This window comes from Panicum virgatum, chromosome 3N (genome assembly GCF_016808335.1).
Source record: "Panicum virgatum strain AP13 chromosome 3N, P.virgatum_v5, whole genome shotgun sequence".
Lineage (NCBI taxonomy): Eukaryota > Viridiplantae > Streptophyta > Magnoliopsida > Poales > Poaceae > Panicum > Panicum virgatum.
This window is the reverse complement of record NC_053147.1, coordinates 66,411,170-66,424,283: the sequence shown is the minus strand read 5'-3', so window position 1 is coordinate 66,424,283 and position 13,114 is coordinate 66,411,170. Positions and strand designations below refer to the sequence as shown.

The following is a 13,114-nucleotide window of genomic DNA, read 5'->3' as shown; positions in this document are numbered from 1 at the left end:
CTGTCTGTCCTCATCAAGTTTCAGAGTAGGGTACCTTCCCATGTCGATCACAGCATTGCATCACCTGATCTTCTCAGCGCTCAAGCATTTGCGCGCAGGACTACGTTTCCGCAGCCCATATGTCCTTGGTCCGTGCACCTTTCAAATTCTCTTAAACAACAGTGAAAAAGTTTACAACATATAACCATTCTACCGTCACGCCGTAATCAGAACACAGAAAAAAAAACTCATATCCCAATGTAGCTCAATCTGACGGCTAACCTCTGGGTGGGCATGTGCCCACGTGGGAAAAATCCACTCTCAACAAACAATATAATTTTAAAAATTTGGACCTCCTATTTTGACATATTTAGTTCTTAAAACTTATCAATTTTTTTCGAACAAAAAACTTATCAATTTTTTACCCTAGGATCGATGTATGTAAAAAAACTCTACCCGGGGTGTGAAATGGACCCCCACCGTTTTTTCATTAAGAGGAAGCAAACCCCTCGAACCCTGGCTCATGCCCGAGAGGGCCAAGCCTTGCGGCGAGCACAGCGAGGGGGTTTTTTTTTCTCCCAGCAGTCTGAAATTCGCTTCTGATGAGATTCGAACTCAGGACCTGCTGGGAGCACGACGCTACCGGGCCGGGCTAGCCATCTCAACCGCCCGGCCTTTCGCAGGATCGATGTATGTAACATCAATAGCTAGGTTTCTTACCCGTTAAGTTTCAGCAACACATTGCGCTGCGATCAAGTGCTTCTGCCCCAAGAACACACTCCTCCGCCCCCAGCTCTGCATGTTCCCACAAAATTAAATAAACACCGCCGAAATTGAAGAGAATAAAGGATATTTCCAGTTTCCACACATTTTCATGAATAAGCAACGTTACGTTCATGGAGAATCCGTAGTAGCTGCGGACATTAGACATTGCACAACCAAAATACAACTAGGAAGGAAGCCTCAAGAGTCAAAGAACTACTGAAACAAGTTCCCTAGAAACACCATCACATTATTATGCAAGATATTCGTGCGTGATATGTAGGGCAAACTCAACAAGTCTCACTTATTCTCGAATTCCATTAGAAGGCTAAGAGATCCCAATTGGCTATCACTGGCATGCTGTCTCGATAAGCCTCATATGCTTTCAATTTCCAGGAGCAGCCATTCCTTCCTCATGTTTTTGGGGAGTGCCATAAGAGATCTGAACCGGCAATCATCCCGGATAAGCATACTATAGGCTCGCAGCAGGTCGGCCCGGGCCAATCTGGGTATCCCTCTGAGCGCCTCAAAGATTTCTTCAGGGGAGGTACCTTTTGGCACATGTAGAGGTTCAGCAGACTTCAAAGATGCTTGAAGTGATTTGTTGATTTCACCAAGCACGTGGACTTTCTCAATGTCTACAAACAGTAAATGAGCACAGTTAGTCCTAATGGACAGTCCATATATGCTGCAATTTATTTTCAGAGGTTTCATTCAGATTATATTGTGCAAAATGGTATGATCCCGTTTACAGAAGCTGCTTGTTAGGGATAAGTGACATAAAAAGACAGAAAATTAGGTTATTGAAGTATATTTTTGTCACTAGAAATGAATCTGTTGCAGTGGATGGATGACCACGTTGAAGCTTTGATAAAAGCTAGATCCATGACTATGCAGAAGTGAAATTGGAGTTGGATCAAATCTTGGTGTTGCATTTTGTTGGTTCAGCTGCTGCCTAGGATCAAAAGACAGAAGGGGGGCAAAAAGCTGATAAATCAGAGGCAGGTGTCTCCTCATCAGTGAATTTGATCCGTTTTGGAATCCAATCATACAATACAAACAGGCCCCAAATGTGAAACTCATACCAACCATAAAAAAAAAAGAAACTCATACCAAGCTTGCGTGATTTCTTTGCAGTGGATGCAGTGCTACCTTCCCCTTCACGCTCATCTCCCTGAAACGGCATTCGCCGACATCATCGGCCTACAGACAGCACCAAGAATGGGCTCAGATTTTGAGAATACCGCCGCGGAGAATGCGCACGCATGGGAAACAGAACGTGCGGCCGATCGATCCATAGTTTTGCACATGCCTTTAACCAGTACGTTCTTCTCAAGCGTAAATGAGCAGCCCACGCAAAACGACAGATACTATGCAAGTTCGAACAAATCAAATCAGCAGGATGCGAGCGAACCTTCGCGGCCGCGTCGGTCGACGGCCGGCGCGCTGGGCGGCGGCGCTCGCCCGCGCCGCGGTCGTCGCGGGAGGGAAGATATTCAGTCCCGGGAAGGTGGCGGCGGTTCGAAACCCCACGCCGCGGCTCGTCGCCCCCATTCTTCGCCGCTGTCCTTCTCGGTTCCTGCGACAACTGTGGGGTTCCTGTGGTGCTCTCCAAGTTGCGGATCCTCGCCGCCCAAGCAGGACGGTTACGATCCAGCGGGAGAAAGTACTTCATGGGGTGGAACCCAAGTGCCATTCAAACATCTGGCACAAGTACCGCAGCGTCTTGCGAGCTACAAGTTGAATGGTGTTAGGCATACGGGCTCCTGTGGCGGTGACGTTCCAGGGTTGCATCTCCAAGTACTTATCACTGGCGCCAATATGGATGGTGACCTCACAGCTTTCGGTGTCATACTCCATGAACTCGCGACCCACGTACTCCGGACGTTCCGGAATACCAAGTCGCACAGTGGCAGCATAAAGCACCTTGGGGAATCCATCTTCGTTGATGCAGTAGGTGGTGGTCCAGTCATCAGCCATCTAATTTACAAGGGTAGGGTTAGTATAACAACAATAAAGTTTAAGGAGTAATAGGATTTCAAGTATTGACCATCCTAGGGCTCCTACGGTCATCGTTCACTACCGGTTCGCGTCCTACAGCCAAGCATGGCTCTGATACCACCTGAAGCGCCCTGACCCAAAGATCAAGGCTAAACCATGTATTAATTGCCGAATAAGGTCTCCGGCATAATACATGTTACATCAAGTGGATTCCAGAGTCATACAGAGCTTTATTCAACACGTACACGAGGGGTAAAGTGACAACACAGCGCTACACAGAATAATCACAGGATCACAACTAGCATAACGACATGCAAGACTAGCTCTTCATCCATCACGGCTCCACTCTATCACATTGGGTGCGGACACGATCTACTCGTAATCTTCAGGCACAAAATCAGGATCCTCTGAAAAAAAATAATCAACAAAGGTTGAGTACGAAAGTACTCAGCAAGTCCCACCTCACCCTTACGGGGAGGGAGTTACAGGTTAATATGCCAAGGTCCATTAATCAACCAGAATAAATAACAAATGTAGGATTAAAGGTAACCCAACCAGTCATCCATCTCATAGGCTAGGTAGCTCATCTAGTTGAGATGTCCACCGTAACCTGTCCAAACCGAGGACACGGACCATTCGAATGGATTGTACACTCTGCAGAGGTTGTACGCTTTACCCACACGCACTTCACCGTCCAGAGACGGCTCCGTCATAGCCGACACCTAGCCGTGGATCAACCCCGACTAGTCGCCCACAAACCCCCGGGTCTTGACCAATCCAGGTCTCACTCCAAACATAACCACCTCGGACGACTACCAGGTTAGCCAGTGGGATTAGGCTAAGGCTTGCCCATACAAGCTCATGTGGTCGTACTGAAAGTAGGTTAGGTGAGATGGCACCACAACACACGGTCCTTAAGGTTCATCAGGGCAGGCGCAACCATAACCATCCAGACCCGAGATGTCACCACGACAGAGCTCGGTTGCATGTCTACCACCACGGTAACGCATGCACCAACACATCTCATACTGCCCTGATCTCATTACCAACCCAATTTCACCATTTAACAAAATCTAATAACATGCAGGTCTGGCAGTAAATCAGCATGCAACATGGCTTCATCCAGTGGTTTCTCTCATTCTCTCAGTGTTTCATCTCATGTCTTCCCTATGTCTATCAAGTTTTATTTAACCTCACTTAGGATCAATCATAGTCAACGTAAAGGATCGATGAGACTTGCCTTCGCTTACGTACGCGTCGGCGACGGTGGCTTCCTGATCTCCTGGTTCCTCCGGGTTCTCCTCTGTAATCGGTTCTACTTCGTCGCACGCAAACAAGCAAAGCCACATACATCAATACATTACACAAATATAATTGTATTAGATAGAGTTTGATTTTAAATGAATTTAGGAAAAAGAATCAGGTTAAACGGAGTTGAAATGGCTGAGATATTGGCTTTATAAGGTGGTTGGTCTGATAATTACGAAAATAAATAACTAACAGGTGTTGATCTGGGTTGCGTGGGCTGCTGGCTTAGCACCTTGTGGGCTGGTTCTGGAACTTAATAGGGCGTGATTAGGTGGAGAATAAAACTGATCAGGGGGCTTTGTCACTTGGGCTTGCAGTAGGATATTGTTTTAGCACTACAGTCCTTATCAGTAAAGGATCGAGGGAGGGGACAGACAGGAGCACTCCGTCTCCCACGCCTCTGCTCGCCATGGGAGCTGCTGGAAGCTCAAAATCCACACAGGAGAGAGGGAGAGGGTGACTGGGGAGTGAGGAAAAAGGACCCTTTGGTCAAACGAAGTCTGTCTCGGACGGTGGTTTGGGTGGAGACCAAGGCAAGCGGCAGCTGCGGCCGGCGTGGCGGCCATGGCTGACTGGAGCTCGGGGTGAGCACGGTGGAGGGAGGGAGAAGCTAAGAGGGTGGTGTCGAGAGGTAGCTGGAGGTCTCGGCTTGCTCACCTGCGGACCGATTCAACGGAAGCGGCTTTCGATAGGGAGATCGACGGGGCTCTGTACCTCAGCTAGAGGAAGAAGAAAAGGGTCGGCTCGGCTGTGTGCTGCAATGGCAGTGGCTGGGAGTTGTGCGGGGCGCAACGGCGAGGCTCAGCTCGATTTATAGAGAGCCAAAGACGGTTCGCACGGGAGAAAATCTCGGCAGTGTACTGTGCTCGACGACCACCGCACAGAGCGTCCACGGCTTCCGACGCTCGGCAGGACGACGCGACCCGTGGTGAGGCACCCTTCCGGCATTGATTGCGGCAGCAGTACAAGCGACGGGATGGCTCGGGCAGAGGCCGAGCGGCGCGCCGAGCATCCCGCGGCGCGTGGAACACGTGGGCATAGGGGGTGCTGCAGCGCATGGCACAGGGGAGGGGCGTGCGTGAGCAGAGAGCAGGAGGGGGAAGAAGGAAGGAAAGAGAAGGAAAAAGAGAACAGAGAAAAGAAAAGGAGGAAAGGGAAAAAGAGAGGAGGAAAAAAAAGAAAAGAAGAAAAAGGAAAAGGAGATGCCGGCGGGATTTGCGGCGATGGTCGCGAGCCGGGCGTGGCGTCGACGAGAAGCGACGCGCACGAGAAACGAGGAGACATGCAAAGTTATAAATGATGATTGATTTCGGTGTCGGGCGGCGGATCGCCGGGAAGGATTTCGGAAAAGGAGCCCGGTCAGATAAAGATTCTGAAACGATTCGAGTTCAGCGACGTAAAAAATTTTGAAAATTATTTTTAGCGAGTGATTTGTTTTGGTGAATTTTCGGGATGTTACATGAAAACGCGACTAAAGTGAATCCTTATTTCCATATTTTAGCTCATGATTCTATATATCTTGACCATCATCTAAATTTGGCATATCTAGAGCAAACATGGTAAAGCATATAATAACATTCCAAGTGAATATAACCATATGTCATACATACTCCCACTCAATACTACGCTGTGACGCAGTGATCAAGGTGCCCATGTCCGAGAGCGACTGACGGCGAATCGATTCGATTTAATCTTGCAAGGTGGACCTAACCAACACGGCACGCAAAAGCCCCGTCGGACCCCGCGCACCGACCTTTCCCCTCCCCGCCTCGAACTACAGGACCGTCCCACCATCATATGGTCAGCCGAGCTCAATGTGAGCCCACAAAAAGTAAACATATGCATCCCCATTTCTCCGCGACTACTCGACTACCCCAGGAAGTGAGATGGAGTCCTGTACTTTCGAGGTGAGGCAGTACTCGGCTTACCGGTTTCGACTACCTCCTACTCCCGGTATGCGGTTAGTACAGTTCAAACATGATCAGCAGGGCCGACAATGGCTCGGTCCTTAACCGACACAGGCGGAACTACACCTCTCCCGCCCGGTCTCAGATTCTATTCTTTCTTTCATTCTAAGACTTCCATCCCAAGATGAATAACTCATATATGGAAACATAAAAACAACCTATATCTTGCGAGATTTCTTTACGGCCGATGCAGAGGCACCTTCTCCTAGGCGCTCATGTTCTTGAAACATGCATTCGCCAACATCATCAGGCCGTAGAAGAATGAAGAATGGCTCAGATTTTGTAGTACCCCGCGCGGTGTAGGCAAGAAAAAAAAAGACATGCATAACCAACAAGAGCGAACCTTGGCGGCCGCGTCGACCGAAGGCCGGTGCACGGCAGCCTCGGGCACCGCACGATGGCGGCGCCCGCCCGCGCCGCCGTCGCTGTGGGACGGAAGACCTGCTTCGGCCCTGGGAAGGCGGCGGAAGACCTCGAACACATCCTTCCAGTCTATCTCGGTTCGCTTCCTCATCGGTGCCGTCAGGCGCGCAGGGACGTCGGGGCGCGGCCGTGGGAGAGAGGGACGGAACCCCACCGCGAGAGGGAGGACCCGGCGAGGTTGCGCGGCAGAGGGGCGCGGCGAGGCCCCACGCGGATCCGGCCGGAGCTCCAGCCGAGTCGAACCCCACAAGTCGCGGCCATTCCGCCTCGCGTGTGCGCTGCCGCAGCCTTGCTACGGGTCGTCATCCCCGCTCCGCCGCTCCCGTCCCGCAGCTTGCTTCGCACCGCGGTCGGCGGATCGACGCGCCGCCCCGCTCCCGTGCAGGCGGCCCTGCACGCAGCGACGAGCGCCTGGCTGGCCGGAGGGCGCCACCGCATCGAATCGAGGGAGGGAAGAGCCACGGCGGAGCTCCACAAGCACCAGGTCGCCTCGTCGGCCGAGCTTCTGGCCTCCTCCACGCCGCCGAGGGAGGGAGCTCGAGAAGGCGCGGATCCGGCCGCCGCCGCCTCCTCCGGAGGGAGCTCGGGAGGGAGGGTGAGGAGGGAGGAAGGAGGGTGCGGCGCGGTGTGGAGGGAGCTTGGGAGGAGGGAGGAGGGAGGTGGAGGCGCGGCGCTGACCAACTCACCAGAGTAGGAGAGAAGGGGTGGTAATTTCACCAACATTGAATGCAAGGTCACCCTACCAATATCTACAGCCAACCAAACATAAACTGAACAACACAGAGCTACTGCTAGCCACCCAACCAAACACAGACGGATTGTATTGGTTAAGCCTGGCCAACTCTAGCCTGGCTTAGTTTTCTAACCAGGATAGAACTAGCCAGTGAACCAATCACGCCCTAACAGACCCATGCGCTGCAACCCTGAAGGCAAAATCACCAAGATGATGGGACGGGCCGCCGCCACCAGGAGTAGCTTTGAGGTGCAAGATCAAGTCGGAATCCAAGCTCACAGCAACTAGAATCCTATCGAGGGCGCAGGGCTTGGCAACGACGCCGTGGAAGAGCTTGATCTCTTCAGTTATCCTAGCAACATGTGCAGACACGGACAGGTCGAGGCCGCCGCTACCGCCGCCATTGTTGCGATGCTGTTGCTGCGCCGGTTCTTGGATCCGGACGTCCACCGTGGCCTCCATGGCTCTGGTGAGGCGCGCCCAGCTCACGTCCACCGCCCCGCCGTGGTCGCCCCTGATGCGCCAGGCGGCCGGCTCGTCGATGCAGGTCTCCTCGCTCAAGACGGCGACCCCGTCGATGAACGGCAGGTCCTTGTACTCCTCCCCCCCCTTGATCCTCACGTCGTACTCGAGCATCACATGGGCATGCATGTTGACGCCCCTCCTGGGGCCGGGCAAGTGGACGAAGGGGTCGGAGCGGAGGTCCAGGATGACCAGGGGGTCGTCCCTACTGCGGTTGAAGACGTAGTTGCGAAGAGGGTCCATGAGGTCCCTGATGACCATGAACCCGTAAAGCTCGACGGGGCCGGCGGTGGCGGCCACTGGTCTCGGTAGCCTGGCGAGCTTGACGGAGAAGATTAGCAGAATGGGACTGCCCACATGTCGTCCGCGTTTGGAAGCTCCAGGCACTCGGTGTTTGGAAGCGTCAGCCTCATCGCCTGCATGGAAGCTGATGATCGGGAGTTGGGTTGGGATATACATTGTGAGCCATGTTGGAATTATTGACCTCGGTCAAGATCTAATTGGGCCGAAAGGCCCAATCCTAATCCAATTATTAATCCTTGTTAGTTGCCTTTGATCGGGAGGCAAACTCAGCCCATTTAAGGGCCCGGCCCCAAGGCTACAGCACTATATAACCAAAGAAAAACCCCTGGTTTTCCCTAATCGTGATTACTCGCGAGCTAAGCCGTCAAGATTAGCGTATCCCTAACATAACTGATCTCTAAAGTGCTGGAAGGCTTGGAAGTGGGGTGTCCCTCGATCTGCATCAACATCCACCTTGTTCTACTACCTCTACGGCACCGACGGGAGTTGCTGCTCGTCATCAAGATCTTCAACAACAGAGGCATCCATGATGGCTATCAGTTCTGGTTAGTCATTAAGTAATTAATTCCGCATTAAGATTAATTAGTGATCATGATTAGGCTAAGCTAAGATCCTGTTTATGGTTAATTAGTTCTAACAATCGGTATCAAGAGCCTTCTTAGTTCTATCATGATCCTAATATCATGAGCCTCTGTTGGATCTGTTCATGCACGATTCTTTTTCTCTGCCATGTTTATGCCTGTGTTTTTGGTCGGTCTTAGATGCAAAACGTGATGTGCAGTTTAGATCCTTTTTGCACAATTGTCGGGTACCATGATTAGGGACACCCTAAACAGGGGACTAAATCACCCTTAAAACACAAAACATATGTTGGCGATCGGGCCCACGAAGGCCTACAGCCTCGCTCCAATCCAAAGGAAAGGAAATGACTCAAAGAAACCCAATCCACGGCCCAAGTACACAGTACGGCCCATCCGCACCCCCCTCGAACCCGCGGGGCAATCTACGCCTCGCTCGAGGGCCTTCCACCGAGACCCTCGAAGGCGCCCCGCATCTCCGCCTTGCTCGCGGGTAGCGAGCCTACCCTTGAGAGAGAAGATTGACTCCGACTCGCTCGAGGCCACCCCTCGATGGAAAGGACAAACGGCCCTTCCGCTCGCCCGCCCGCCGTACGAAGGCATTAAATGCCAACCACTCCTCCGTAGCGCCCGGGTCAGACGACGTCAGGCCTCCATTCCCCATAGTGGCTGTGACCGGAGTCCCGTCCGCCAACTCCGGTCACTGCTCCGCCATTCCGGACGCTGTGACGCCACTGTGGGAACCTGCGATGCTGTGCGAGACATGCTCGGCACTGCTCCAACCACTGTGCTGCCAACTCCCCGTACTTCCCTCGTACTTTCCCCTCCGCGGAACCCTCGAACAGCATGGGCACGGCCCTCGGAAGCGGCCCCGACCTTGACCAGGGCAGGACCCCCGCCTGCGGGACCCTCGGAGCGCCGCCACATCGAACGCGGGGAACGGTACTCTCCACAGGAACCACCACGCCGCCCAATAGAGTTGTCAGGACGCCGGCGCGATCTTCGCAAGGCCAAGGACGACGCCCAGGATGACTGCCATGTCAGACGCCATACCCCACAGTGTACTTTCTACAGTGCTCGACCACTGCACCCCCGCGATTCGGGGAGAAGACGACGACTTCCGCGATCTCCCCGTACATTTACACCGCCCCTCCTTGTGTCTATAATAGGGGGAGGCGGGCTCTATCTTATCCATCTGGGCAGAACACTACACTCAGCACCACTCACAGAGCACACGCGCTCTTGAGCCCCAATATTGGCACTCGCCTCAATCTACTCCTCTAGCAGAGACTTGGGAGCTTCCCTCCCTCTCTCGCCTCGCTTGTACCCCCTACTACAGGCACCCCCAGTGCAAGATAGTACAGTGCACTCGCACACCCCTTTGCTGGACGTACGACCCCGCGGCCGGAACCAGGATAAACCGTGCGTTACTGTGTTGCCTCTTGTGTCAACTATCTGGGACTAGGGACACGCAACATCATCACTAGTTGGTGCCGGACCATCGGGTCAGGACACTGACAACAATTAAGTTCCTGCATAATGGCTTTCACATGTTAATCATGCTTGATTAGATCTAATCTAATTCGGTTTAGGTCAAATTTAAGATTAATCTTGATCTGTTAATGCTAAGCGTCTCGGATTAGATGCAAATGTTTAATGTTTATGCTAATTCATGATTAGACCGAGACGTTTTCATGATTAAGTTAAGTAATTATGCAATTAGGGTTCTAGGGTTTCGGTACTAAGTTTTTCCCCAAATTTATGCCCCTGATAACGTTTAATTTCCGCACATTAGATCCAAAATTATGAGATTAGATGCATCAGTAAGCATTGAGAAGAAGGTGAATTGGGCAAATCATGACAAATTAAGCAAAAGCCCCAATTTTTCCTAACCCTAACCCTAAGATTGAGGAAAACTTACCTCGGCTGACCATGTGGTGTGCATCAGGCATGCACCGGCCCAGCAAATTGCACCGCAAGGAGCCCTCGACGGCCGTGTGCGCGATTAGTACGCACGCACGCGTCGGCGAGGGGCCCTAAACGGCACACAGCCGGCCCGCCGGCCAAAGCTTCCCTGTGACCTGCGCATCAGAGGCGACGGGGTAGGGCGGCGACGCGCGCACGGCGACCCGCGGCGCATGCCGGGCCCACACCACCACCGCGCACAGCGAGGCACACGCATGAGGCGGGCGCGTGCAACACGCGCAGCACCCGCGCGTGGCCATCAGGCCGGCGGCGGGGTTAGAGCGGCACGCGCATCTGCAGGCGGGCACTGCTCCCGCGGAGCTGTGCCTCCACGGCCATCGGTACTCGCCGCGCACGCGTAGTGGCCGGGCCCGCAGCATCAGTGGCCAAGGGACCCGCGCGCGCGTGGCAGGGCAGCCAGCAGGCCAGCGGCCGTGCCCAGGCGCATGAGCAGGAGGAAGCCTGCGTGAGTTGCGGCGGCTCAGACTGGGAGAAGTGAGAGGGATTCTAGGGTTCCGACCATTCTCCCGACTTATATGCGCATGGGATGAATTTCGAGCCATCGGATCTAATGGACGGTCACGATCTCGCCGCGATTAGGGTTTGCAGCGGGTGGGCCTAACTGGGCTAGCGCGTGCTTAATGGGCCACACACATTGCTGGGCTGGGCGACTCGGGAAGTCTTTTGGGCTGGTTTTATGAGCTTTTAGCCCAGCTTTATGATTTAAAGCCTTTCTTTTACTGATTTGATGAGTTAAGCTTTAATTGAATTAGTATTTAAGATTAAAGGCTTTAATTAATTACTGTTGCACTTATAATTATCACCTTATGTTTATTTAATGCTCATAAGTATTTATTTCATATTTGAAATGTCTATTGTTTATAATTTTTCAAATAAGTTTATTGCTTAATTTATTTATGATAGATATTTCTCAATTATGAATAGTATTATTTCCCATAATTTTGATGTTATAAGATTAATTTAAGAATAATTGTGGGAAATTATCACTAATAAAGAGTTCAATTTTGGGCTATTAATGAGTCTTGCTATTTCAATCACAATTAATTTCATGAAGTTTGATGTGCTTGTTAAATGAGAAAATAATCTAAAGATTAATGAGCCTTATTTCTTTTAGTGCAATAAAATTTAAATTTCAGTGCAATTAAGTTTAATAATGTTTTATGCACTGATTATATAAGACAAAGTTAAAGTTTTTGATGAGGCTTATATTTACAGTGAAATTTGATCTCTTCATGATTTATATATTAATTCACTGTTTAAGTTTGAGTTTAAATTTCCAGAATAAGTGTATTTTCCTTAATGTTTCCATTATGCTTTATTGATGAACATTGCATTAGTTCACATTGTTTAAGCTGAACAATTATATGTTTTCCACCATGTACAATTAAGATGCTCTCTAATCAAATGGAACCATCGAGAAGTTTGATTAGAGTACACTTGCAATTATGAGTTAATGATAAATTTCGTTTGTTTTCCCATCGGTGATGCAAATTGAAACTTATGACATGATTTTAATCAGACCATCGTATGGTTAATCTTGTGTCTTTATGTGCATCTTATTGTATAACATTATTGAGACTTCAATTTTATGATTTTTTCAATGAATTATGAGGGCTTGCTAAGCACCATTGAGCCCTTTGATGGCACCAATTTTCCCAAGTGGAATAAAGAGGTGCATGCTGTTCTCAAGGTTCTGGACCTTGATTACGCATTATGTGAGGATGAACCAATTGCTCCTGCGGCAAATGCTGAGAGTTATGATGAGCAAATAAGGAAGTTTAACTCCAACTTAGAGAAATGGAAACATTCCAATAAGCTTGGAAAAATGATTATCAACCAATCAATCTCAGTTGCCATAAGAGGAGTACTTCCGTGTATAAAGAATGATGGGGAACTAAGTGCTAAGGAGTTTCTAAACTCCATTGAGGAAAATTATGAAGTTGATTATGCCAATTTCCTCATAAATAAGTCGTGTACCTCACATTATGATAGGCAAAATGGTAGCATGTATGATATGGTTGCAGAGTTGAAAACTCGAAGTTGCAAGTTCTGCCAGTCACCTGGTCACATTATGAAGCAATGCCCTGAGTTTAAAGAATGGATTGAAAATAAGGGTAATAAAGTTGTCTCATAAGTTGAATTAAATTAAATTTTTACATAAGTTTTGGTGGATTGATTGAGATGCATTCCCCTGCAGGTCATTAAGTCTGAACCATAAGATAAGGGGAGACACGGGGAGAAAATCCAACAAGTGACGATGGAAAGGCAAAAGACATTAGAAACTTTGCATTAGCTCGTAGCTGTTAGCTTAGCTCTAGTGTTTATTTTGATGATATATATTTTGGATTGAGTAAAGGCATGTTTGTTTCAGTAATAAGTGATTCTAGACATTTTGTCAAGTTTCAAAATAATAAAGACATAATCATTTGTTGGATCTGCTTTTTTGTCAAGGAATTTTTATATATATTCCTTGTATATTGTGTAATGCTTCAATTAGTTGTTGATGAGACCTTGTCGAAATTGTGATATTATTAGTTAGACCACAAATTCGA

At 49.9% G+C, this 13,114-nt stretch overlaps 1 protein-coding gene across 3 annotated transcripts; it reads right to left on the bottom strand.

Moving 5' to 3' along the window:
• Positions 1-553: 553 nt before the first annotated feature.
• Positions 554-2,950, bottom strand: LOC120666877. Of its 3 annotated transcripts, XM_039946864.1 has the most exons (4): positions 2,156-2,950; positions 1,855-1,915; positions 1,293-1,379; positions 554-774 (listed from the first exon to the last, which is right to left on the bottom strand). In XM_039946864.1, the coding sequence occupies exons 1-4, from the start codon at positions 2,435-2,437 to the stop codon at positions 710-712; spliced, it is 495 nt and encodes a 164-aa protein (XP_039802798.1). In that variant the 5' UTR covers positions 2,438-2,950; the 3' UTR covers positions 554-709. The 3 variants fall into 3 exon arrangements, with proteins under 3 accessions (XP_039802798.1, XP_039802799.1, XP_039802797.1); XM_039946865.1 differs by lacking the exon at positions 554-774 and having other exon boundaries at positions 813-1,379; positions 1,855-1,944; XM_039946863.1 differs by lacking the exon at positions 554-774 and having other exon boundaries at positions 813-1,379; positions 2,156-2,932.
• Positions 2,951-13,114: the final 10,164 nt, after the last annotated feature.

Coding starts and splice junctions, on each gene's coding strand:
- LOC120666877 (XM_039946863.1), bottom strand. CDS start 2,437: ATGGCACTTGGGTTCCACCCCATGAAGTACTTTCTCCCGCTGGATCGT. Junction 1,916..2,155: donor CGACCGACGCGGCCGCGAAG/GTTCGCTCGCAT, acceptor ATGCCGTTTCAG/GGAGATGAGCGTGAAGGGGA. Junction 1,380..1,854: donor AAAGAAATCACGCAAGCTTG/GTATGAGTTTCT, acceptor TACTGTTTGTAG/ACATTGAGAAAGTCCACGTG.